Source organism: Pezoporus occidentalis, unplaced genomic scaffold (assembly GCF_034315485.1).
Source record: "Pezoporus occidentalis ecotype Australia unplaced genomic scaffold, CSIRO_AGI_Poc_V1 ctg104, whole genome shotgun sequence".
Taxonomy (NCBI): domain Eukaryota; kingdom Metazoa; phylum Chordata; class Aves; order Psittaciformes; family Psittacidae; genus Pezoporus; species Pezoporus occidentalis.
The window spans coordinates 2,027,958-2,054,438 of record NW_026912822.1 but is presented as its reverse complement, the minus strand read 5'-3'; the positions used below and the strand labels follow the sequence as shown (position 1 = coordinate 2,054,438).

At 45.5% G+C, this 26,481-nt stretch overlaps 2 protein-coding genes across 8 annotated transcripts in view; one reads left to right on the top strand and one right to left on the bottom strand.

Annotated features, from left to right (window-relative positions):
- Positions 1–21,174, top strand: part of GTF2E1 (general transcription factor IIE subunit 1) — a 54,618-nt gene extending 33,444 nt beyond the window's left edge. For all 7 annotated transcript variants that reach the window (XM_062618886.1, XM_062618863.1, XM_062618853.1 and 4 more), the window contains 3 exons: positions 10,646–10,847; positions 15,468–15,715; positions 19,493–21,174. In XM_062618886.1, the coding sequence (XP_062474870.1) occupies positions 10,646–10,847; positions 15,468–15,715; positions 19,493–19,923 (881 nt within the window). In that variant the 3' untranslated portion in view covers positions 19,924–21,174. The remainder of the gene's footprint in view (positions 1–10,645; positions 10,848–15,467; positions 15,716–19,492) is intronic.
- The window catches only part of HGD (homogentisate 1,2-dioxygenase), a 339,522-nt gene that overhangs the window by 81,673 nt on the left and 231,368 nt on the right, over positions 1–26,481 (bottom strand). The window lies entirely within an intron of this gene.

Genomic DNA, 26,481 nt, shown 5'->3' with positions numbered 1-26,481 from the left:
GTGTTTCGCATCTCCAGCACCTGGAATGTCCTGTCTTACTTTTTAAGTAACTGAAAAGATCTCAGGCTCCAGTTCATTTTATTGTTCTTGCCCTTGCAAACTGTTTCTTTTGGGAAGCAAGTTGCTGGAGCGAGAGGACAGTTTAAGGAAAGGTTATGTACAAACCCTGTTAGTGTAGAGGTGCCTGGCTCCATCAGTGAGCATTACTCATTTATACCATGATACCTGTGATGAGAGATATTTTTCCTCTAAAAAGAGCAGTATTTGAAAACAGCACGTCCTTTCCAAGGCAGGAAGTAGAGGTAGGAGTGCTGGGAATTTGGTCTTTGAGGGGTTGTTAGCAGAAACCGTTTTTAACATGTGCCCATGGCACTTCCAACTGTCTTACGAGGCTGTGCTGTCATTTTAGTCCCTCTCACCTTTGTAGGCACATATGGTTCATGTTGCATGAGTCAAAAGAAAAGGGATAGATAAAATTGTTCTCTTGGGAGGTAAATAAATCTACACTATTGCTTCTTTCTCTGAGCCAGCAGTGTCAGTGAGAGCTACCCAGACCTCTGTCCGGGCTTCACACAGGATCCTGCCTGGTGTCATGGGCCAGCTTTTGAGCAGCCTCAGCAATTTCTCCTGCACATTTCACCTGGTGCCCTGTTATTCCCACCCCCACGACTTCCTTTTTCTCGTGTTAGCTTCCCTTTGTGCTCCAGGTTACCTCCTGGCATCCAGGTCACTCTTTCACTTAGAAACTGCTAACTTTTTTCTCTCCATGGCATTTCTGGCACCACCCTGCAGTTTGGAGTCCCAAGGAGCCTCTTTCCATTTGATCTCTCTTCTATTTAATAAGAAAATGCGGTCCTTCCTGCCGGTCACTGCCTCAGCCGAGCTTTCAGAGCCACTCCAGTTACTCTAATGGGCTTGCATGGACAGAGAGCGAAGAAGGGTGGTCAGGCACTGAATGCACTCACTGTCTTTAGAGGGAGCTTTGGACTTCTCTTCACTCCCTTCTGCCAGCACTGGCCAGAGCGCTGAGCGCTGGGTTATATACAGGGTTTCCTGCAGGTGGGATTTGACTTGGCTGTAAATCCTTTCCCAACCAGAAGAGGTAGCATTACCTGGACTGATTTGGGGAGTCTCATGAGGCATGCCCAGTTTTCACAGGGAAGGGAGGAAAGATGCCTTCTTTGAGAGTAAAGAACTTTTGCATGGAGGAGTTTTTAAATGGCATAGTATTAAGGAGAAAAGAAAACAGGGTGGCGTGACTATCAAGGAAAACCTTTAAAAGTAAGAAAAAGAATACATGGATAATCCAGTTTTCTTGATGGCGGGTTAACAAGTAAAGCTTTATGTGATAAAATGTGAGAAATGTGAAAAGATTCAATAGATTTATAAAAACACTGTCTAAGGCAGCAGTTAAAAGGTGGGACTTCCAGGCAAAGGGTGGGTGCCCAAGTTTCAGAAGAGGATCTGTTACCTGTTGGATAGCTGAAGATACAGATGAGTTTTGTTGAAGATGGTAACTTGCATTGCCTTTTGTATTCCCAGCAAAATGTGAATTGCTAAGAGTCAACTGGAAAGCAGGACTCATTCACAACACATGCTCATGTATATTGTTGCAGTGCTGGGTGCCTTTCAAAAACTGCAGGCTAGGAGTTTGATCTGTTCCACTAGTAAATAGCTGGTGAGTGTTGCCCATGAGCCATCCCAGACCTTCAGGAAGGAGGGTAACATGGCATCTACTTTGATAATAGGCTGTCTTTGTTTTTAAGTACCCAGCATCTGAAAAACCTACTTTGTTCCTTGTGAGGGGCCTCTGAAGCCTCTTGGAAAACAAAAAGGGAAAAGCAGACTGAGGAACAGCTTATCCTATTGGTGTTGTGTGATGCCATTGAGAATAAGGCTGCTTTCTTTCTCACTGCTGCCAGCTGCTGCCATCCCAAGTCTCACCACTGCTTGAAGCCCTGGTATGGAAACACATGCTTCTGACATTGCCCTGTTTGCCTTTCAACTGCTTACTGCCTTGGGACGATGATTTAAGGATTTCATTCTTGTTCTTTGTTCTTGAATAGATATCTTGTGTGTACACGAACAGATTTGCATGAAGTGCAGCATGTCAGCATCCACAGCATATTCCTTCGGGTACCCTTTTTTTAAACTGGAGTTTATTATAATGAGAAAATGACATGTTATTTTTTGGGTATTAATCTGTATTGTTCTCTGTTGGTGGCCCTAGTATCTCTGTGGAGGAAGCTTACGCAATAGGGAATTTTTCTTGCTACACATTAACTCTGAAGAGAATTTGAAAGTAAAGGATTTCAGTTGTTGGCATTTCTGAGCCACCCCCTATTGAATTTGAAGCCTATTTGGGTTACAAGTAGCATGGTAGGTATGCCAGAGTTGTAAATATCTCTCCACGGGGAATCTGTTGTATGTTACTGAAGGGACTCGGAAGTGGCAGCAAAAATGGAAGAATAGATCTCTTCCAGAAGAAGACTTGTGTGGTTTAACAAATGGATCTCAGGTGTGGGAATTATTTCATTTTTGCCATTGCCTGAAACAAGGGGTTTGGAATAAGCCTCTGAAACCTTCTGTTTCCCTGTCCCTAAATGCTTGAAATTTTCAGGGAAGAAAAATGCTGTCCTTACGTATTCGAAGGTGTTGCCAAGAGTATCTTATATCAGCAATGCCTACTTTTATTGTTAACAGCAGGGTTCATTTTGTGCCAGAAGGGTCCAGAACAAGTGCTGGACACTGTTTGTGGTGATCTGTAATAAAATTCCAGCACCACTATTTTTCCAGATTATGGCCAGGATAATGTAACTGCTTGAGTAAAATCTGCTCTACAGCTGAACAGAGAGACCTTCTGTTTCCAGGACTGCCAGTCCCTTGGCTTTTATACATTTACGCACTGCTCTCAGGGAGAATAAATGATACATGAACATATGCACTGGCTAAGTGAAATTTCCTCCTGATTAGAGTGAGACACTGGTTAATGGTAGTTATAAAATACATTTCTTTCATCTTTTGCTAATCCTGCTGCATGTTTAGGAGTGTGCCTTTGTCTCTCTTTTGTGTTGTAAATTGCCATCTTGGTTTTGGTTTTAAACAAATTGTTTTAATCATTTTCCATATGTTGGTAAGTTGCAGGTTTGGCACAGTTACCTCATCTGAATCAGAAATAATGCTCCTGTATAAATGCCCTTAAATGCTGTGTCGGCTACAGCTATTTTACAATAATAGAAGCTTTGAAAAGAAACTGATTGACATTAATCCCAAATGAAATGTTTACTTTCTGTTTAATACCTGATGGGCAATTCAATATTCTGCGTCTGTATTAAACAAGAAAAATGTTTAAGCATTATTAAGGCTCAAAATCGTGTCCTCAAAAGTTAGGGTTGTATTTTGGTGTGCATGTATTATGAAATAGTGTTGAATTGTGTAATGAAATACTGGGTTTTGCACTGAATTCATGGAGTACACCTTTTTTGAAGGCAGATTTGGAACCTTCAAAAGAGTATATAAGTAGAGTTTAGGAGATTCCTTCCCAAACCTGTCAGGCATGTGGACTAGACAGTTGAATGCTGATCCAAGGACCTGGATTTTATCCTCTTTGCAGGTGAGCAATCCTTGCTCATTCCCTTACTCATAGCAATCCATCTTAAAACCTTATGGTCCAATACTGAGAAGTATCGATCTCATAGCTGTTGGCTCAATAGGATTTATGCTAGAAAATGTACAGACCTAGGAAAACTGAATCTAGATTTGGGGCATATAAAGTTAAAAGGAAATGCCTCCCCTCCCCCCTTCATTTTAGGGTCTTGATCCTGTTTGTAAGCAGTAGATAACAGAAATTCCTTGTGAATTCTTAGGAATTAAGATACCGCAGAAAAATTCATAAAGAGATGAAAATCTCTCTTCAGATAACAATATTAGTTACAGTGTTCATTCCTAGTCCCATTTTTAACTGAACTGCTGCGCTTGACATTTTATAAATGTGCATTCCACACACTCCTCACTCATCTGAGGCAGAATGTGATGTAAAAGATGTTTTAGCAAGTTTCAGTCTAGGATCTGATAACAGGATGTGTCACGCAGCTTTTAGTATTGGTTGTTGCTATCCTTCCTGCCCATAATCCTAATGTACCCAAGTGGTACTTCTTCGGGACAGGAGGAGAATGGTGGAGGAGATGCTATCCTTTCTCAGCTTGTTATGAAGAGAGCTGTCAGTTTTGGGGGCAGGATGCTGTATTTAGCTGTCCATGTTCACGTCTGCTAAGGCCTCATCTGGCAAGAATCACTATTTGTTTCATGGGGTGCTGCGTACTCAGCTTCAAACTACAGCCATTGCACTGACCAGCTTCTCTGGGCAGCACCATCCCATGTACTTTTTGGTTCTGTGCTCTCAGATATCACCCACATGTTCAGGTTTTGCTCTGTAACCATCCCTGACCAACATTACTCAGCTCAGTTTCAATGTACTTTATCTTTTCTATAGTTAGAAACTTGATTTTTGGACTTTTTTTGGACTGGGATGAAGCCTGATGCATTTGCAGAAGTAGGGTAGGCAAATCTGTCCAAAAAATGCTGAGATTCCCTACACAGGTTCCAGTGTTTGTTCTTGTACCATAAGAAGCTCTGACAGCAGTGTCTGCTCTGGACTATTCCAAACAGGATATTAGTCCAAACAGGACTAATACAAAAACATATACTTTCTGTGTCACAGAGTGCTGCAGTCAGCCCTGGGCTGTGGCGTGTCCCCAACAGCTTGAGATCCAGTGGCCCATGAAACCTGTCTCAGAAAGCTGAGATGTGGCATTACGTTTTATGCAGCACACTGTGCTCTGTCACTGGCTCTTCTAATGCATCTGTAGGAACACTGAATTACTTGCAAGAGGTAACAGTATTGCTGTGGTGTTCAGGAGACAGTTTTTATTGATGGATTTCTCTATTTTTTTGCCTAAAGCAACAGGAGTTTTGGAAGTCAAACGTGAATACAAATGTGCTTGGGACTATAGGTCTCTAATACGGGAAGAGAGATGGGGCCAGGGAAAACTACTTGATAAAATCAACAGGAGACTCATCTTTCTGTGGGGCAGGGGCGTTTTTCCCACTTGGACACACTGGGTTGCTTTCTCATTGAGATAGTGAGGATGGTTTAATGATAGCTGAGAAGTCTGTTTAAGTCTGGGAGTCACAAAAGATCAACAACTCCTACAGTTTAATCTGTATTATCATTAATCCACTTAACATCAACTGGTTTAACTCTGTTACTAGCTCAGTCCATTAAGGTCATTAAAACTCTCTTTGCTTTGATTTAACCGCTTGTGTTTTGCTGCTTCTAGTAGGTGAGTATCCCTCTATCCTAACGTGGAGTATGTTACGGCAACTAATGATCCAGGTCTGTTGTAGCCACTTGGACAACCATTTGTGTCTTTAATGATTCAGGAGAGAAGTGCCTTTAGGTGTTGTCGTAAGCAGTCCTGTGAATCTTGAAAATCAATGAGAAATGAAGTTAATTATAATTTGTGCTGACAGCACTCCCTATTACTTAGGTTGCTAAGTATTTCCATTGCATGAGCTCGGATTGTTTGTGGAGGGCGGGCGTAGGAAATGCTCTGGGCTTTTTTTCCTGTTCAAAACTTTGTCAAATACTTATGCTGAAGGGTTTTGGAGGGTTTTTTTCCCATTCTGTGCATCCAACTAAATTTAAATTGCTTAGGAAAATTCAGTCAAAAACCAGTAGTGAAGAATGGGCTGATGAGAAGGGGGAAGAGGAGACCGGAGAAATGTATATTCCTTTGCCTGTATTCTGTTGTTCTGAACAACAGGTTGTTCTGTGTAAAGAGCTTCCATTGCTCTGGCTTGAAATAGGAAATCGATGTCATGACCAGGGCTGAAATTGAGAAGCAGTATTAGCTGATCAAAGAGTGTGGGGCAGAGATGCACAGGAGTGGGGAGAGGTGGAGTATGGCAAAAGCAGCCCAGGAAAAGAAGGATGAACACAGTCTGAGAAGTGAGAGAAACCCAGGCTCTGAGAAAGCAGGATTTGATAGGCAAGACTTGCTAGCACGGAGAACAGGATCATCAGAGTGGGGATAAGCCCAGAACTGGGATGGAAAAGCTGGGCAGAAAACCTCAGGCTTGGGGCTAGCAGGTTCCCACAAAGCATATCTCTTCCAGAACCTAGAGGAGGACCCAAGGTGTTTCCTTCTCATCCTTCCTTTGTTGCCAGAAAGCAAGCTGGCAAGGCATCCTGCCCCCCCTCACGCAGCACTAGCAGGTTGCCATCTTCTCTTTGTTGGGTCAAGTGGTGAAGGCCTGTGCGGAACTGAGGGCTCCAGGTCTGGTGTCAGCATGGCATCAGTGGCAGGAGGCATTTGTCTGGCTTCCTGTTGGGAGGAACCGAGGAAACTCCTGTCCTTTCCTCAGGGTCTTAATACTCTCATTTTAACGTCAGATGAAGCACTCGGGGTTAGGGAATGCTTGCGTATCCTGTAACTTTTGCTCTGCAACATACTTGTTTTTCCACACAAAACATGTGCTTCGCTCAGTGAGAGAGAAGCTGTGTGCATGTGATGCACTTTTTGTCTGGCTTGCTGCAGAAGGGAAAACATGCAGTGTGAGAGTCAGGGAATTACTTGAAGAAAATGGCTGTAGTAGCCACAGGACCACGATCTGATCCTCCAGGCTGGCTGAGTTTGTGTGGTGTTGGACTAGTTATTTTGAGCTAAACTTTTCAAAGGCTATCATTAGCTGTTGTACCTAACTTGTTTGAGATGCTCGGCTCTAGAGCCTGGAAGAAGATTGGTAGAAGTACTGCATGCTCTTTTCTGAAGCATAGGTTTTAGGAAGCATTTTGTAGGCATCTCAAATCAAGTACTGCTCAAATCAGCAGATACTTCTGAAATTGTGCCATCTGTACCTCAGCTCACTCTCCATGTAATGGTGATAATGCTACTTCTGAAAGAAGGTTGTGGGAGATTTGGAGAATAAATTGGCTTAATGCTTTGTGCCGCAGTGAAGAATGGGATGAGGATGAAGGCTGGAGGAATAAAAAGGATCTGAAATATTACAAAGTACAGTGTTAGGCAACTAGCATCTAACACAAATGTCTTGCATAAACATGGAGTTTTTCAACTGGAAGACTAAAAGGAGGAAGGAAGATCTGGGAGCATTGCTAGATCTTGTGATAATTGAGGTAGCACTTTCATGACCTGTTACACTGTGATGTTAAAAGGTCTCAGTGGCTATCAGAGAAGCACTTAATACCATTGGGCTTTTGGAAGAGCTCGTCTGGACACGTGTATACTTCCAGCTTTACAGCAGGAAGAAGAGAAAGTGCTACTGGAGAAAGTGCCTGATGAGGCTGACAGCATGGCTGGAGGAATGGGGTTTGGTTTTAAAAGGCAAAGAAAAATGTGTGGCTTATTGAACATTGCAAAATGAAGATAGTGGGATGAGGAAGATAGCTGCTTGTAAATATACCTGAAGGGTTAACAGCAAGATGGAAGCTAGCTGAGCTGAGGTCCAGTTTTTGGCACAACGGTAACTAGGTTTGAAATGGATAGGAGTTAAGGTTGAAAATGAAATAGTTTATGAGATTAGTGAGAGTCTGGGGCAGTATCCCAAAGAACAGAGTGGAAGGATGATGCCTTGTTGCTGGAGGTGAGGCTTTTGAACCCTTTGAGAAGGATGTGATCAGGACCTGGGCTCTGATTCAGGGGTCTGTAGCCAGTTCAATGTATTACTTATAGCAGATGCAGCACGCACACTTGGTCATCATGCAAGCAATGCATATGGGCAGTTGACCTTTTCCTTCTCTCAAGTGAAATCAAGTCATTAGGAATTACCTCTCAATATCCTGGCCCTATACTTCAGCGCTTGAGCTGCTTTAATCTTAGTATGCCTTGGGGAGCCAGATTACCAGCGTGTCTCCCCTGGAGACTCTGGGAGGAGATGAGGAGATCTCTTTCAGATGGGTGGTTTTTAACATGCAGCCAAAGAGGGCTGAGTGCCTGAGCATGTGTGCAGAGGAGGGGATATATGCACCCTCCACTCGTATTTCCGAGATGCAACAAAGCATCATGTCTTTTTGCTCCAGGATATCTACTTTTCCTGGTTTATGCAGCATATTTGAGTGGAAAACTCAGTTGTGTAAGGGCTGAAGGAAGAAATACATCACTGGAATGGGCACATTGCCATTCTCAGCCTTTGAATGGCCTCCACTTCATGTTTGTCACATGCAGTTCATCTCTGTAAGGAACATGTGTCACCACTGATGTGATATGCCATGTCATGAAAGCTCTGGTGACATTTAATGACCTCTTAAAGTCTAACAGAAGAGGCATGCAATGTATAAATGCCATCTGTCACAGCAAAGTAACTTCCCAGTTCTCTAATAGTATATGTCTCTTGTGAAATGCTACATCACCTCAAAAAACAAAATCAGCGTACTAATGGAGGAAACTTGTCATTTCACTCATTCCCAGATTCTTTATATAATTCATCTAGTAACTTCTTTTGCTTATGAATAACCCTGGTGGAAGTTGCAGCTATCTAAGATAGCTTTAGAAGTTCTGTTTCATTAGAGCTGTATTTACTTTCTGATTTTGTGGTACTCTGAATTGGAACTATTCTCCCTATGATCTCAGTCTTCTGCAAATACTCATGGGGTTCACAGATGGAAGCGTGAAAAGTCTGAGCTGCCTTGGGAACATGTAACAGGACTTTTGGGGGGGGGGGGGTGTAAAAAGAGGGAAGTTTTCCTCATTAACCTGTGTTTGTTCATTTAGTCCATTATGGCAACATGGATGTGCTAATTATTTTCATTTGATTCAACTTGTTTGCCAGCGTGTCATGCTGCTAACTTCAGAGGTGGGCTAAGGAGACCAAGCTTCAGCTTCAGTTTTTGCTGGTCTGACAGCCAGTCTGACAGATTTTGAATCAGTAGGGGCAATTTTTACAGCCTGACAATACAAGCAGAGTGTTTCATGCTTGGGTGGGAGAGAAGAGCACTTTATCCACTTATCCTGTACTTTCCATACTGCTGCTGTTGGGTGTTCTACCTTTTACACGTGGTTAAAACAAACTTCCTAAAGAGAGTTTGCTGCAGGAAACATGTACATATTACAGGGAGAGCACAAATACGACACACTTGCATTAATTTATGAGTAACACTGAGCAAAAGCTACTTCAGATGGTGCTGAGATAGAAAACTGCATCTCTACAGACTGTGGTGAGAGGCAACAGATCTGCCTCTTGTCATAAACGGTACTTCTATGTGTTTTCCAGGAGGCATTGTCTAGCCCTCACGGCCATCAGTGAAGAAGTTAGGTCTGGTTTTATTGCTGTATTACAGGCAGAGGAGGAGGTACCCTGAAAAATTAAGTGACAAGACTAGCAAATCTATGTAAGCAGCAAAACATGACACGAGAAGCCCTGGCTTGCCAGTCTGTCTCATTACATCATACCCTGTGTACCCTGGGAAACCCAGTCTTTTGATTGTGTTTCTACATGGCATCAGTGATACAGCAGGCTTCAATACTGAGACTTACTGTGATTTTTAGACATAAGCTTATCATTTCCTGATATGGCCTATCCTCAAGCTCCCTATTGGTATAAATCTCTTCACTGGGGTATTGAGAGATGATGCTAAATGTGCATAGGTGTCACAGAATGGATAAATAAGAAGAAGCCTGTGAGCATTGCTCTGGATGTAAGTGTTCTGAAGAGGCAATGTTACCTTCTCAGTCCAGCATTTGCAAGGATAAGTAATTACACTGTGCTGCTCCCCTCACAGTGGGCCATATGGTAAGGTCCTACTGTGCATGTCCTGCCTCAAGGGTCCTACTCACAGATGGAGCGATGAAACTGAAAAGCCTGCTGTGCAGGAGTTCAGTAGGGGCTCTTGTAACTGCATTGCCATAGAACCATTTAAGTTACCTTTATGTTTGACCTGTTTTTATGGATCCTGATGAGGTCTGTAAACCAGTCTTGACTGCCATTCACGCAGTTCTTATCTTGCCATTCTTAATTTCAGTAAGTTAGTATGGGGGTGAGGTGGGATAAGTTTTTGCCTTTGCTGCTCTGCATTAATGACTGTTTTGCATGTTTTAGCCCTCAAGCAGAAGGAAAAGCCATCTTTTTTCATTAGTCACAGAGTGAAAATGGTTATACTAGCAGTTACTGCAGGCTGTTTGGTGCAGTTTGAAACTACACCCTATTTCATTGTGAAATTAGCCTGTTCTTGGGGCCTGGGAGGTATCAGCGCAAGCACCTGAAACCCACAATACTTGAACTCCTAAGAGTATATTGTATAGCTTTTTATCACAGCCCAGTCATGGCTATCATTTAAAATGTGCATCAAGAAAGAGGGATTGAGATTAGGAGGTGTCTCAGTAGAGGTACTGCCGCACATCTGGGCTTTTCAGAGCGAGAAACTGAGCCCAGCTGGGTATTGCTGGATGGCAATCAAAATGCTTGCTTTGTCACCTGCTTAAATAATAGCCAGGTACACTGTGTGTGGGGAAAGATTGTCAGGGGGAAAAGCTATTTAGCAAGGAAACAGCAAAGTGTTGCTGTTCTAAAGGCTGTATAGAGCCAGACCTGCTGCTTTCCTCCCAGTGCTTAGCAACTTCTTTCGTTTTAGGAACTTTCCGATGTACTTTCTGTGAGACTGAAGTGGAAGAAGATGAGTCGGCAATGCCTAAAAAGGATGCAAGGACACTGGTGGCAAGATTCAATGAGCAGATTGAGCCCATTTATGCCCTGCTTCGTGAGACAGAAGACGTGAATTTAGCCTATGAAATCCTGGAGCCAGAACCCACAGAGATCCCTGCCCTGAAGCAGAGGTAGGAATGCTCCTGGTCTTCTCTCCTTGTGCTGTTTCCTTGTAGTGCATTTGTCTGCCCTGTGAGGCTTTCCCCAGCCTTGCGCAGCCTCTGCCCACATTGAGGACTTACTTGTTCAGCATCAGCTATGCAAGCGACTGACAGATTTCCCCAAGGAATGTGTGATTTATAAGGAGACAAAGGGCCATAACCATTTTTTACTAGACAGGGCTAAGGACTGTTCCTCTGGTCAGGTAGTTTTTTGTGGGGTGCAGTACTCAAATGACCTGCCGTTTGCTGTGCTGCAGTTGATGTGTATATAAACCCTTGCCCAGTACTTAAGAAAAGGAAATTGCAACCATTTGGCAAAGCTCTGAAAGTGCCATCTGCGCTCCCTTCTTTCGCTCAAACCCTTACCTTTCATCTATTCCTTTCTCTTCTACCCAGCTTTTGAAACTAAGTTATCTGCATTCTGTACTTCGTGTTTCGAATGCACATATAGCAACATTCTAGTTCAAAGACATTGCTTGTAATAAGGCTGGTTTTTATTTCTGACTTTCTCCTTCTTGTTATATGCCTCTTATTTTTTGGGAGGAGGCCATGTTATAGTCAAAAACTCTTTTAAATGTTCCTACCCATGGGGAATGACACTTTCTTTCAGAACATTCCTAGCTGTACAAAAACAGATGATGTTTAAATAATGCAGCAAGATGTGGGGAGCTGTCAATTTTGTCAGCTGTGGTGAAATGTGATGCAGTTCTCTGTGTTTAAGAAAGAAATTAAATTAACACGTGGAGGGGGAAGGGAAGTACCACGAGGGAAGCATTCCTTGAGGTGCCTTGAGGTGCTTGGCTGTACTTAATGGGAGAGCAAGCAGTATGCTCTTTTTTTTTCTTTCAGGTTAACCTTGAGAGATAATGTTCCTCAGATATTCAATATTCATGCTAGACAATTTCTAATTAATATAGAAATAAACTTTTTATCTCTCCATAGTCTTCCTCTAGCCATGAAGGTGGCTAATTTTCCTCATCATTCTGATAGAAAAACAGAAGCAATATAGAGAGGAAGAGGTTTTTCCAAGGTCATTCAATATGTCTTTGGTGATATGGGGGGTATTGGAAGTCTTTATGCCCAAGCTGAATCACTAGACTTTGCTTTAAAAAACCTTTTCTCTAGTTCAAGTAGTAGAACTGGGATAACCAAAAAGAAGGTGATTTCTCAGTCTTCCCCTTCTGTGCACAGGAAATTAGCACAGCAGAAGCCTGGTGCAGTCCCATGATTAAATAGCAGCACCCACTAACTTGACTCTTAAGTACTTAAAAAACACTGTAAAAGATTAATTACTCTGTGCAGAGCATGACAAAATAAATAGGCAGCTTTTTAAATGCTTACTTGAACACAACTTGCTTCAGCACATACAATAATTCAATTATTTATCAACACTTACTAATTCAAAGCAGCTAATTGCATGAAAACACTGCTGTGAGGTTTTTATTTTGGGGGGGTTATTTATTCTCTCTGTTTTTATGGAGTCTTGACATCATTCACAAACCTGACATCCGGTGATGCTGAAACAAACAGAAAAGGTCACACAGCGCCTGCCTCTCCTCTTTGCACTGCGACAGGCACCTTCATGTGCTTTCAGAAGAGTTACAGCCCTGAGCGACCATGTTGACGTTGCATAACTGTCATTCACCTGCTGTGGGAAACTGGGCAGATCGTCATTTAAATCTTCATAAGAGGCCATTAATTTTCTTAATCTTGACAGAGCATGACTTAGCCCCACAGCCTTTGAAACAAACCTGCTTAACCTAAGCCCTTTGCTGTGGTTTTCTAAAATAGACGGATTCTAATAACCCCTCCATTTTCTTATGTCAAAATAGCATGATTTTATATAACAAAAATCTTCACAGAATTGATTTGCTGTGGTCATGCTACCAAGGGCCGTGGGTTCTCTGTTGTGAAGTTGAAGCTCTTAAGAGCAGCAAAGTGAAAAAGTGAAAAGGCACAAAAGGAGTTATCCCTGTTATGCAAGACCTTTTCTTAATAGTCTGGGCAGCATTGAGATGAAAATTTCATGTTGCTTTCCCACTGCACAGTGTGGTTTCTGTGGGCCATACCTCAGCTATGCCAGGGATTATTTATGTTGGCTTTAAAGGCAGCTAAACACCGATGAAGGGATTTCCATCAGGGTAAAACAACCAGAGGGTAACAAATGAGCTGCATCTGGGCCACTGAGCTGCCACAGTTCCTGATTGCAGGATGGCCGTATAAAGTCTAGAACTAGATGAAAAAAAAAGCAGATCTTGGATCTGAGAGAGAGACAGATTTAAGAGTGCACACCCCTCATCTGCTCTGTGCAGCCTGCAGGGCAGCTGGCCTTTTTTCTGGTGCCCAATCCACAGTGTTTAAGTCTATACTTTGGAACAGGGTTGCTGAACAGTCAGATCTGTTCTTGCAGTAAGGAATACTTCCCCAGTTGTGTAGTCTTGAGGCGCTGCACGCTCCAACCGACAGTGTCTCTGAAGGTGCAACACCGAAGTGAAGTGCAAAGCTCACTGGGATCTGAAAGTAGACAGAACATGTCAAGATGGTCCCACCTAAGTGTGGGACATTGAAGTAGATGGCTTCAAGTAATTAGTAATGTAGGTGTCTCTTAGAGTTATTACTTTCACTTCTGAAATGTTCCTGACTTCATGTTTTGCTGCCAAATGATACCACATAGGAAAAAAAAGTCCATTTCAGGCACGCTCACAGGGACCTCAGTGCAAAGGTATTATCAGGCAGCTCCTGGCACTACTGAGTATTTAGCTGTCACACTGCAGCCGTGGGGAGGGAGAGCTTGGGAGAGAGTTGCATTGTGTACCTTATGAGGAAAGTGGATTATATAAAATCGTCAGGGAGATGCTAGTTAGAGATATCTATTGTGTGGGAAGCAGAGAGGTGCTTTTCACAGAACACGCGCCTGTCTTGGAGAGCTGAAAGGTACCAACACTTGAAATAATGCCCTGGGAAGAAGGTCTCTGTGTGGCTCCTTAGGTTATATAAGCAATACATGTGTATGAGACTGCTGCCCCAAAATTTGAGGCGGCTGTGAAGCTCTCCTAGCAGGGATGGCTGCAGGAGAGAACTAGCTACTGTGTGGGCACATGCTAACATGGGTGCCGTGGAGTATTCAGCTAACAAACCCCAGCAAGCTCACTACTGGGAAGCTGTGAGTACCCCTCAATCCAAACCGTGGCTGAACATACCAGTATTGTTTTCTGGGGAAGAGAAATCACCACCTATCTGCATGTTTTCCCCTACCAATTCAGCAAAATTAGCCCAGCAAGCAGTGGTGAAGTCCTTGCTGCGTTTAAAATATTGCATATTACTCAGGTCTTCTCCAGCTGCAACCTTATTTAAGCTTCTCAGTTGGAGAAAAGGTTGTTGGGTTGGTAGCAGGGATGGAACCATGCTCACTGATGAGAGCTGTCTGCTCAGCTGGCAGCAGAGCAGGGATGCTGAGTATCCTTGGTAGATTTGCTTTGGACAAGAGGAGGAGCCCAGGCAGAGCTGTTAGCTGTGAAAAGCAATAGGCACCACTGGCAATCAGATGACTGAAATGATATGGTTGAGGGTGGGTGCAGTCTGCAGAGAGGAGCGAGTTTCCATTCAGCTGATTTCCCTTATCAATGCACAAGTAACAGCACAGGCCAGAGAATGCCTGTGCTCCTTGCCATCACTGTGCAGAAAGTACTCCACCTGACATCCTCTTTCCATCAGATCCAAGCAGGAATGTTTCTTTCCTCTATCAGTCTCCTGAGCTAGAAGGGACCCTAGAGGAAAATGTGCTGGCTGCAGCTCCTCTCAGAAAACAGAGGAGGCCTAGGCTTTGACTGCATACCCTTCACATCAGTGATAGCCTTTCTGTCTCCAGCTTTTCCACAATGAAGATAGCTCTGTCTTGCCTCCTCCCACACACCATCACCACAAAAAGCCCTTTGGCCAGCCCTCTGGTCCTCTGGTTTGAGGGTGCCCTCTCATCTTTCTTCTCTGCCTGGACTCCCCGGTCCTCCCAAGGCAGCATCTGTGGATAGTACAGATCTCTGTAATGCGGGAGATGTGACTTATATGTATTGTCACTCACAATTCAAGAAAGGTTTGATCTGTGGGTTAACTGCTTCATGAGTCCTGTGGGTAATAATGGTTCTCAGGTCTAAGCATGCTGTCTCTCTGGGCTCTGACTTCTTTAAACTTTAGTGCTTTTTTTTATATGGTATATTGTTTCTGTATGAAGGCCAAAAAGAGGCTTTTCCAAATACCACATTACTGTTCAACAATGTTCTGCTGCTGTGACTTTTATTTCAGGGCATTCTGGGATTTTATATTTGTTTTTAAATGAGTGCATCAGCAGCTTTAGTGCTGTCTCTTCAGTGTCTGTGGTGGAAGTTGCCATGGCTTTATGCAGGTTTTCCCACTTGAGATCCCCAAGTTCCCCAAATCAGCAAGCTGGTATAGAAATTCCTAGCACCAGATGTTAGAAATGACAATGCAAATTCTTGGTGCAGACTATGGGACATAACTGAACATAGTTTTAAGTGTTGCAGTGCTGGCTGAGGAGGGCCTTGTTCTGAATGCTGTTTTTATCTCTTTATGTAGCAAGGAGCGTGCAGCTGGTCCTGGTTCAGGGACAGCAGCTGGTCTTGCAGGTGGACACCATCGGGAAGCATGGACTACAAAAGGACCATCATATGAGGACTTGTATACCCAGAATGTTGTCATCAACATGGAGGACCAGGAAGATATCAGTCGGTCTGCAGGTGAAGGAAGACCAGCCAGAGAAAGGCCAATTTGGTTACGGGAGAGCACGGTGCAGGGGGCTTATGACCCTGATGAAATCAAAGACGGTAAGAAAATTCACAGAGCAGAAGTACTGCTTTGCTTACATGATGCTTTTAGAATGCTGTCAAAACCGTGTTCCCCTGTGTGTTTAGAGCTGCTGCTCCCAACACCCCAGATTTTGTCTGCTCCCCTTTGCTATGCAAAGCACCTGTGTGTAGATAGACTTAAAAAGTCCTGATTTATTAGATCCAGGATTGAAATCGGGGTCAGTAAAACCTAGCTGTCCAAAAAATGGTTCCTGGGCTTCTAAGATGTTAATTATCTGTTAACAACTTCCATGTTGAAACCTCATTGCTTCTGGATGAAGGTCTTCACCTGAAAGGCTGCCTCTTCATTAGGTCACTGCTGAAAAATAGCATTTAATAACATTCAGTGATTCTGAAGCCTACCAAAGCTACCAGCAGTGGGTTTGTGCTGCCAGCCTTCCTCTTGCCAGTTGGTTTTCAAAATGTGTTTTATATAGAATCATAGAATAGTTAGGGTTGGAAAGGAGCTTAAGATCAATTAGTTCCAACCCCCCTGCCATGGGCAGGGACACCTCACACTATGAAGAGCATGTCAGAAATACAGCTTCTGGAAGTACAGTAGGAAGGTCTGTCACCATGGCAGGTGAGTCTGTATTGCGTTCTGTTTGTTTCTCGTTATCTTTGCTTCTATCTTCATTCATGTTGGGCTCAGATTGTCCACAGACCATAGTCAAGATCCTGTAGCCACCAATAGAAGCATTCGGCTTTGGTAATTGTGCTATTTAAGCTTACCACTAAAAACAGGAAGCGGAGACCTTGTATTTTTTTTACAAGAGTGAATCAGTAGATGCAATATTCCAAGTCATTTCAGCATTATAGACCAAAAATGTTTATGCTTTGGAAGGGAAGATGGCAAAGGCAACTGCACAGGTGAGCATGAGACCTCGGAAACAGCAGTGCTCCGAAGAGAAGTGAAGCATACACGTCTAGAGGAAGTGAAGAACACGGATGTGGAATAACACTCAGAAGATATCAGATGATCTTGTTCACATATAACACCTTGGATCCCAAAAGCATACGGATCCCAAAGCATTTTCCAAATAAAGAAAGTGAGCTGACTGGAGCAACTTCTTCCTACAGTCTGTAGCAGATGTTGTTGTTACTCATCAGCCGTGGTGAATTCTCACCCCATTTTTCTGCGAGACGTTCAAATCACCAATTCACCTGTAGTGTTAAATTGGCTTCTTGACATGACTTCTGGTGTACACAGCATAAATGTTTCTCAGATACCACTGAGTGACATGGAGGGGGGAGCATATCTTCTTTCAGCATGGTGGCATCACTGCTTAACCTCCGCCACTACTGAAGAATGAAGAAGGCACTTTTGGAAATAGCCTGAAATTGCTGCTGCAACACATTTCTACAACTCTTGGATGACATAAACAGGGAGAACGGAAACTTAGGACCACTGACAGACAAGATTCAGTGCTTGGATCTGGAAGGAACAGTCCTTGCAAGAGACAGCCCCACTCCTGAGTCACGAAATCAGACTCTGTGGAGCTACCTCAGGCTGTTGTCACTTAACAGCTCTCAGTGTGATGAACCTTGATATAATTTCATGGAGATGCTGTCCAATAGCCTCTTATGCTCTGCAATCACAAGCAGTGAGCTGAGCGCAAGGCTGCCAACACAACACCTTTATTCTTGCTTCCTATGAAGAATTTTGCCAGTAGTACTAGAAGATGTAGCCATCACCTACTACTACAACTTTATTTACCATGAAAACATCCTTGTCTCTGAACTGGAGGGGCATGGATTTGACAGATGGATCACTTGGTGATAAAGAATTGGCTGGATGGTCACACTCAAAGAGTTGTGGTCAGCAGCTCAAGGTCCAAGTGGAGACAGGTAACGAGTGGTGTCCCTCAGGGGGGTCAGTGTTGGGACTGATCCTGTATGACATCTTTGTCGGTGACATGAACACTGGGATTGATGCACCCTGAGCAAGTTCGTGATGACACCAAGCTGTGTGGTTCGGTTGATAACGCTAGAGGGAAGGAATGCCATCCAGAGGGAACCTCAGTACGCTTGTGAGGTGGCCAGTGCCAACCTCATGAAGTTTAAACATGACAAGTGGAAGGTCCTACACCTGAGTCAGAGCAATCCCAGGCACAGCTACAGGCTGGGCAGAGAACGACTTGCAGGTGTTGGTCGATGAGAAAATGAACATGAGCTGGCTTCAGTGTGTGCTCGCAGCCCAGAAACTAACCGTATCCTGGGCTGCATCAAAAGGAGAGTGACCAGCAGGTCGAAGGAGGTGATCCTGCCCCTCTGCTCTGCTCTCGTGAGACCTCACTTGCAGCACTGTGTGCAGTTCTGGTGTCCTCAACACAACAGGGATGTGGAGCTGTTGGAGTAAGTCCAGAGGAGGCCACAAAGATGATCAGGGGGCTGCAGCACCTCCCCTATCAAGACAGGCTGTTCAGCCTGGAGAAGAGAAGCTGTGAGGATACCTTAGAGCAGCTCCCAGTGCCTAAAGGGGATACAAGAAACCTGGAGAGGGACTTTTTAAAGGGCATGTAGTGACAGGACAAGGGGGAATGGCTTTAAACTGACAGAAGGGGGATTGAGGTAATGTTGTCGGCAGAAGTTCTTCCCTGTGAGGGTGCTGAGGCGCTGGCACAGGGTGCCCAGAGAAGCTGTGGCTGCCCCATACCTGGCAGTGTCCAAGGCCAGGTTGGACAGGGCTTGGAGCAACCTGCTCTAGTGGAAGGTGTCCCTGCCTGTGGCAGGGGTTGGAACTGAATGAGTTTTAAGGCCCCTTCCATTCTGTGATTCTATAAAACACAAGCTCAGTGAAGTTAGTGGTGCATTTCTTTGGCAGGACCTCCATGGTTTTCAGCACTACTTCTGTGCAGGTGGTGCCCAAGCTTTTCTCTGCTGTAGGGTGCAGTCTGCATTGGTTATGGGTTTCTTTCAACACAGAATGAAAAAATGCTGTGAAACAGGTGAACTAAGGAAGTCTTTCATTTAGCACTAAAAGCCAAGGGAATTCGTGGTCACTCCTTTCCTGTGGCTTACCAGACATGGGTTTCTTTGAATGTTGTTTCATAATACATGGTTTCCATGTACCCTGTGTCTGCCTGGATTCATCAGCTTCTCCACCTTAACCCATAGAGATGGGGAGCTCAGCAGGGCAGCGCCTGGGTTCGGATCTGTATTTATGGTCTCTGCTGGCAGCTCCCTGTGATTTTGGTCATCACAGCAAGTCCTTCAGGCTCTGGTCATACAACCCGGAAACAAAGGAACAAGAAGAAAGAGCTTGTGCTTGTTCAACTGTGAAACAGCACTGAGGTGCTTGTTGTATCGCTGGCAAGCATCATCATTAGGTGCTCAAATGATCCAGGCATCCGGAAGCCTGGATTTAGAACCCAAAGATTGCTTTCTACTCCACAGTAAGGAAAGTGCATCAGCCCAGCTCAGAAATGGGAGGGGGAGTCTTTTCCAGGTGCCTGCCTATCATGTGTTTGTTGCTTTCTCTTGCCATGTGCTCCTGGCCAAGGCTCCCAGCTGGGAGCCACAGTGACTCCAGGCCTCCCAGCTCCTAGGAAATGTCAATACTTGCTCTGCTGTTATGAGAGAAAAAACCATAACTATCTCTTGTCTTTTAAAGGAGCAGAGGAACTGGCATAAGAAAAAGGTGTGACTTGGTCGAGTGTGCTCAGTGGCAGCAATTTACACGGGTCCAGAAAGCCTTCAGGTCCGTGTCCCAGAATCTCAGTGAGGAAACAATCATTCCTTTGTGTCTCTTTGCAGGGGGCAGGGATCTGGATGCCTTCCAGGAGCGTGAGGAGGGCCGGGCAGCTCTGGATGATAACGAGGAGGTGATGCGTGCCCTGCTCATCCACGAGAAGAAGACACCTTCTGCTTCAGCAGTCACTGTCGGAGGCGGCGCTCCTCTCTCCGGTCCCAACGCTAGTGACTCCGAGAGTGAGACAAGCGAGTCGGAGGAGGAATCCCCTCCCCGCCCTCCCACAACGGCCACCTCAATGTACGGGCTGGAGGATGAGGATGAAGATGAAGAGTTCGAGGTGGTGGCAGAAGACCCCACTGTGACGGTGGCTGGGCGCCCACACTCGTACAGCCAAGTGAGCCAGCGCCCTGAGCTGGTGGCCCAGATGACACCGGAGGAAAAAGAGGTTTACATAGCCATGGGGCAGCGCATGTTTGAGGACATGTTTGATTAACTGCTGTCCCGCCATGGTGTTTTTCAACAAGTGACTTTTTAAGCCAGAAACTCCCTAGTGAAACACAAGACTGAAGCGCACCTTTCCTCCCCTGTGTGCAGGGACACTGGCGCTTGGGACTGCTAATCTCAGGTATCTTGCTTACCAGAGTGGGGGAGCAGGAAGGCTGCATGTGCCAAAACGTGGGGTAGGACAAGTCTCAGAAGTGAGGATGAAGATGAAAATCTGCTTCAGGGTGCCCTGCACAGGCACTGCTTTAACCTTCTCCAAGGCCCCAGCAGCTGCCTCCCCCCAGTTGCTTTGAGTTGATTCTTACTGCAGATCCTATTGAAGTCCAGATCCCTGTCCACAGAGGATGAAAGGGCTCTGTAGTCTGATCAGAGTGCTCTGCAGAGGAGGACATAAATGAAATTATACTGCCTGTGCTCAGTGAGGATTGAGGAGAGGGAAGCGCTTATCTGCTAAAGGCAAGCTTGGGCAGGGCTTGTAGCTGAGCTCCTACCAGCCACTGGCCACCAGCGTGGCTCTTTCTAAGCAGGCCTGTAGGTAGCAACCTTTTCTTGCTTCCTAGGCCCCTCAGGGCCACTCTTTGTCAATGTGATAAAAGCCCTTTATGGGCTTTAACTCTCTGAGCTCTCTGGCTTATCAGGAGATACCTTAACTTCCCAGTATTGCTGCCTGTTGCTTCTGCCTAGCCCTGTCCAAACTCCAGTGTTACAGGCGGTTCCTAGTGGTCAGGTCTGCAGCCAGGCAGTGCCAGAGGAACAGCCTGGTTACTTTTTATTTGCAGTCACACCAGGGCTATCTCATTTTAAGAGGAATTATGCAATTCCGAATTCTGCTTGGGCACGCCCTTTCCCCATAGAACTCCATGAATCAGTGCCTACGGAGCAATAGCAGGTTTGTAATGTTTTTCTCTTCCAATTGACAATGGTTTTTCAGTATGGGTGTGCTTTCCTATCAAGTACTGCAGTAAAGCAAACTGATATCAGGGTTTGTGTTTCAGAGGGCAGAGGCAGTGTTATGTGCTATTCCACTTCCCATGGGCAGCACCCATCCACTATTCACTGAGACTAAATTTGTTTTATACCCTCTGCTTTCTGTGTTCTGCTGACCATGTAACGCCTCCTTCGTGGTTTTATTTCCAGCTTCTGGACACTCTGAATCCCCTCTTTTTTAAAATAGGACATACTTGCTTTTAAGCTGTTTTAAGAGGAACAAATAAACAGAAACTTCTCCCCTTTGTCATTACCAGTTTGTCATGTTGGGAATGTTGTTTGCTTATCATTTTGAGTCACTTGATTCAAGAGGAAACATCACTTTGAGGCTCTCCTTTGAGGGATGGAGTACTTGAAATCCTGCCACACATTGTTTCTCCTCACCAGAGCTTCCTTGGCCGTCTCCTGGAATCTCCTGCATTTCCAAAAAGGATGTTTCATTATGGTGCCGTGGGAGGCCCTTTTTGGTGAGGACTTCCATTCTTTTTCTCCTTCCTTGAGGGAAGCAAAGGCCCATGGTGGAGGTCTCACAGACATCGTATTGATAGTTGAAGTGGCACTCTTGTGTAGAGAGACACCTGAGATCTGGTGTCACGCTTCTAGATCTCAAACCGCAGGGCTGGTAAGTCAGATTCAGTGATCAGGTACCAGAAAAAAGGTGCTGTACTGATTCTGTCTGGGTTTAATCTGGTTGAAATCAAGGTTAACACTGGCGAAAAGCAGGCAGATGTATAAGGAGACAAAGACAGAAACTGAGAACTAATCCTGAATACAGTACAGTTACTCATGCTTGTAACTCAGTATCTTAGACTGAGATTTTAGTCTGCAAAATCAAACTATAGGTTTATTGAAGCTGAAGTGACGAAATACTGGGGTTTACCACGAGAGCACTGATACTGCATCTGTATCCAGAATAATCACCTATGAAGTAGTGTTTTTACTTAATAAACACATTCAATTTGGTTTGTACAGCAGTTGTAATTTTGTTATTCAGCGAGGCACGTCCTGCACGTGAGGGAATCAGCGTGGTGGTGTATAGGGCATGCCTTCCATCCCTCATCCATCACAGGGAGGACTCGGGAGGTCAGGATACATGAGCAGAGGCTGTCATCGTTTCCTGCCCTCTCTAAAAGCTTCTGGCTCTCAGCAAGGATGGCTGTTCTGCTCCGTTCCAGCCAGTTGGGGCTGTTGTTGAAGGACTGGCACTGCCCTGTCACTACAAGCACTGCTTAGATCAAGAGCAGCACATACAGTCAGTAGTGCCTCTTTGTTTTCTGCAGTCAAAGCAGGGCTGTGCACGTGTGCCAGGAGAGGAAGAGTGGCCACTGCTGCAGGCAATGCCAGATCAGTGTTAATGCAAAGGGATAAAGCCATCAATTCCAAGGAAGGTCCCAGCCATTTCCTCTGGCTGCTGGACCACATGTGCTGCATTAAGGCTAACCTAATAACACCAGGAGCATGGCTGAGCACTGAAGCCCTCCCGGGTGAATGTTCTAACTCCATTCAAACCAGTCGCTGTATCTGCTTTCAGCCTCAAGTGCCTTTTATCTGATGCGTGCCCTTGAGGCCAGGGCACTGCAGCTGAGCCTGGAAATCAACATATTCTCTTCTCAAAGGTTGGAGGTGTCTCTCCCAGCTGGGTGAGAGCTGCCTATGTCCCTGCTCCTGTTGTGGGTCAGGGAAACCACAGCAGTGATGTCCTCCCTGCCGCAGCATAGCATGCCAGAGCAGATCTGTGAAGCTGATGTTGATGGGAAGATGACTGTCAATGCTGGAGAACAGGAGTGTTTTAATCTTTTCTACTAAACTCCCAAAACCCGGTTTCCTCCATCCAGCTCTTCCTGTGCTGCTGCCTCTTTCACACACATTAAACAGACTGTTGCTCTCTGAGAGTTGAGGGATTTGAAGATTCCCTGGAGGAAGGGCAGGAAAACGTCATCACCTCCTTCCTGAGACATCTAAGGAGCCCTGCCTCGGTGATGCCTGCAGTGCCAGCGCATGCTGGGGACGCGTTGACAGGGCTGGAGGGGGGAAGAGCAGCCTCCTGCGCTCCAGTCTCTGTCTCCCACTGTGTCCCCACAGGAGGAGAGAGAAAAATTGCCTCAGGAATCAAGATGCAAGATGAAGCCTTCATGGACATGGGAAGTTTATGGGCTGGTGGAAGGACATGACAGCAGCAGGGCAAGCCGGTGGGCTGTGCTCTCCTGGCGGGGTTGCAGAGGAGAAGCAGCAGCAGCAGCCCTGATGCTCTGTTCTGGTACGTGTCAATATAAATGAGGGAGGCTGTGGGCTCAGTCCCTTGGAGAAGGGATGTGTCGTGCAGTGCTGTAAGAAGTTATTCTGGGCTATTCTAGGACTGGTACTACCTTATCCCAACTGGAAGATCACAGAAAGGTAACCATGTCCCTGGCTTGTTTACAGGAGGTTTTGGGAATTGCTTGAGCATCACAATACACTCTAGTTTCAAATATACTGACTGTGAGTCAACACAGCCTCTTCTTCAGGAGCACAGGAGCTGGGGCTGAAGAGCAGCTTCCGCTTTCTGAGCTGCTTCCAGAAGAATGATCAATACAATGAAGTGCAAGGAGATTGTCACTCACACAGTCCTGGTAGGAGGCACAGCCAGATGCTTGAGCTGTTCAAGAAGTGATTGCACAGAGAGCTGTGGAGAGGTCACTGCCTACAAGGAGCTGCAGCCCAAGGCGTGGGGAGTGATACCTGACTGCTGGTGCTCCTGGAAAGCTGCCTGCCTGCAGGGAGCAGAGCAGAGAGCAGAGCTGTCCCGGACTACAACCCTGTCACTGTGGTATTCTGGGCTTTTGCCTGTTTGGGATAGCTAAATGAGCTGCCAGAAAGTGGTTTCTTATTTACCAGCATTAATTCAATTGAGTGAATGAACCTAATTTATATTTAAACAAAAATCAGATTTTGGAAGCACCTGCTGTAGCATTAAATAACGTATTAAGGACAGCGAGTATTTGTGCAGCCATCCTGGAAGCAGCAGACAGAGAGTCTCTGAACAAGGTGCTTTAAATATAACAGGTATTTTTGCTTAAAATACGTTTGTGACCTAAATATAATGTAATTTCCATCCCTTTGAACAGTTGGATGCTAATGAACCAGCCAGGGATGGCAGAGAGGAGGCTGAGCCAGCTGCATGGGAAGTGACTCGGCTCCACTGCAGTGCATTAGAGACCCCGGCTGCACACAGATCCTGCCCAGTGCTGGCCACAACAGCAGCAGCAAACCTGAGGCTGCTCAGGCAGAGAAACAGGCAGGGATCCAGCCAAAAAATGAGGGTTGGTCAAAATACCGTTTCATGAGCATTAATGTCTGTGCACTCACCTGGCAAGGAGGAACAATCATGTCTCATACAGATGTGATCAGAGCCCTGACATACTGCTTCTGCTGTTTCTTCACCTGGAATCCATCTCGCTAGCCTCTGCCATCCCATGACTTGCTGGAAGAAGGAGAGTGAGCAGTGGTAATTTTGCAGTGAGGTAAAATTGTGCATAGAGCCGAGGAGCTTGACTCAGTGCTACCTGGTAAAGGGATCCTCCTGATCCAGTGCCAAACTTGCCAGGCACTGGTAGCAGGGTCCATGCTTTTCCTGTGTCCTCTTAACATACATACATACATTATGGGGGAAAAGTATGCCAAATACCGTTTAATGGCTGCAACCATCTGACCTGGGTACTCCTGGGTTGCAGTGTCTGACCCAGCCTTGTCCCATCTGGGAGACTGACAGGTTGGGTCCTTTTGGTTGGATTCTCCATACCTGCACTTCCCAAAGGTTGCTGCTCTTTGTCTCCCACTCAGTGCTGATGGGCTCTCATAAACTCAATCCCTCTGTGATCACAACAGGTCTCAAGATGACATTTCAGCCCCTTCACCACCACCAAGCAGCTCTGGCTTGTGCCATGTCCTCGCTGGGGGCATGTGGCACTGTCATGCTGAGGTCCACCAGGCAGGTCTTGGCCATGACTGCCTTGGGCCATACCATGTCCTGGCAAAGAGGTTTAATGCCTGGTAGGTCTATGCCTTCTCCAGATGTGAGGCTTTGGCTGGGCTTGGGGCTTCCTAATTCCCTACAGCAGGGAGGGAAGCAGCATCAGCCCCAAGCTGGTCATTCCCTTACACACAGTCTTTTTGCCTTGAACTTGGTGTGATTTGGTAGGACTGGATTTGATTATTTGTATTAATTATTTTAACCCGTGTTCTTTTTGTCCCTTGTGTCACATGAAAAGGGGGCAGGTTTTCTCCACTGCTCGTGTTTGTTCTGTCAGCACCCCAGGAAAGCTGAGACCTTTCTGCCCAACCAGTCTGTCAGCATCCCATTATAGGGACCCTTCAGTGAGCAGTCCTGCCGGATCAGGGGGCAATTCCACTCACTGGCTCAGGTAAACATGCCAACAGCATCAGGGGACCCCTCAGTGGCTGTGTCCACTTTATGTAACCCACTGGCAGCTGTTGCTGGCACCCACAAAGGACCAACACGGACAGTTTATGGAATAATGCTATTAATATAAAACGGTGACAAATTCAGGGTCCTGATTGCTGGTGATAACCTGCAAAACCAAGCTTGAAGCGATACGCAGCAACAGAGGCATGAGTTAGTTATTGAGCGCTCAAGAGATAAAGTTCTTATGCAGTGGGTGTCCCTGTGGGGGAGAAGATGGGTTCAACCCATTGACTGATTCCAGAAGTTACCGTGAAGTCTTCCCTATCTCCCCCCTCTCTCATTCGCTTTTATGCTGTTCTTTCCTTGCAGGTGGAGCTTGAGTGACTGGTCACACGTTACTATTTTATTATGTTATTGGTGTAAAATTCTCTCATTTCTCATTTAAAGACAGAGCCAATACAAAATATAAAGCGCTGGGTGAGGAGGGGTTGTTCCATGGAGGTGGGAACTTTGGGATGTAGGAGTGTGTTAGGATTATAATGAGTGAGGTTCACCCAAGGGGAGTGATTTCGCCACTGGCTCAGCAATGGGCATCTCTTCCATGTCCCGTTTGACAGCTGCTGCGTGGCGCATCAGCTGCAGGGTACCATCAAGTTCTCAGTCCTCAGGGAGTACAACAGGGCCTGGCCGCAGTGTCTCTGCTCCACTCTCCCCTCCATCGCTCCTGCAGGTTGTGTTGCCCAGGGAACCATGGTGGAGTGGATTCCATGCATCCCATGCTGAAAGTGGTAACTGTATTTTACTTTAAAAAGGTTTCTATAATAACACAACTTAGGCCCCAGTTTTCTCTCATTTCCCCCCACGCCCAGCAAATATTGTGGGTTGCTGAATTCCTCATGTTTCCCTGCCGTTTCTAACAGAAACCATGCTTTCTTAGAAATATGACACCTCTAAAGTGCTTTTTAGGGAGGCATCTCTGCTCCCCCTGTGCCATCATCACAGTGTTCTTCCTTTGCCATGCAATGCTTTCTTCCAAGAAGCGGTGCTTTCGGCATCTCTCGGCCCTTCTGGTGATGTCAGAAGATGGAAAGCATCCCCATTGCAGCAGGGAGGAGGAGGAGGAAATGGTGCTAGAGGGACATTTGGCCTTTAGAAAAT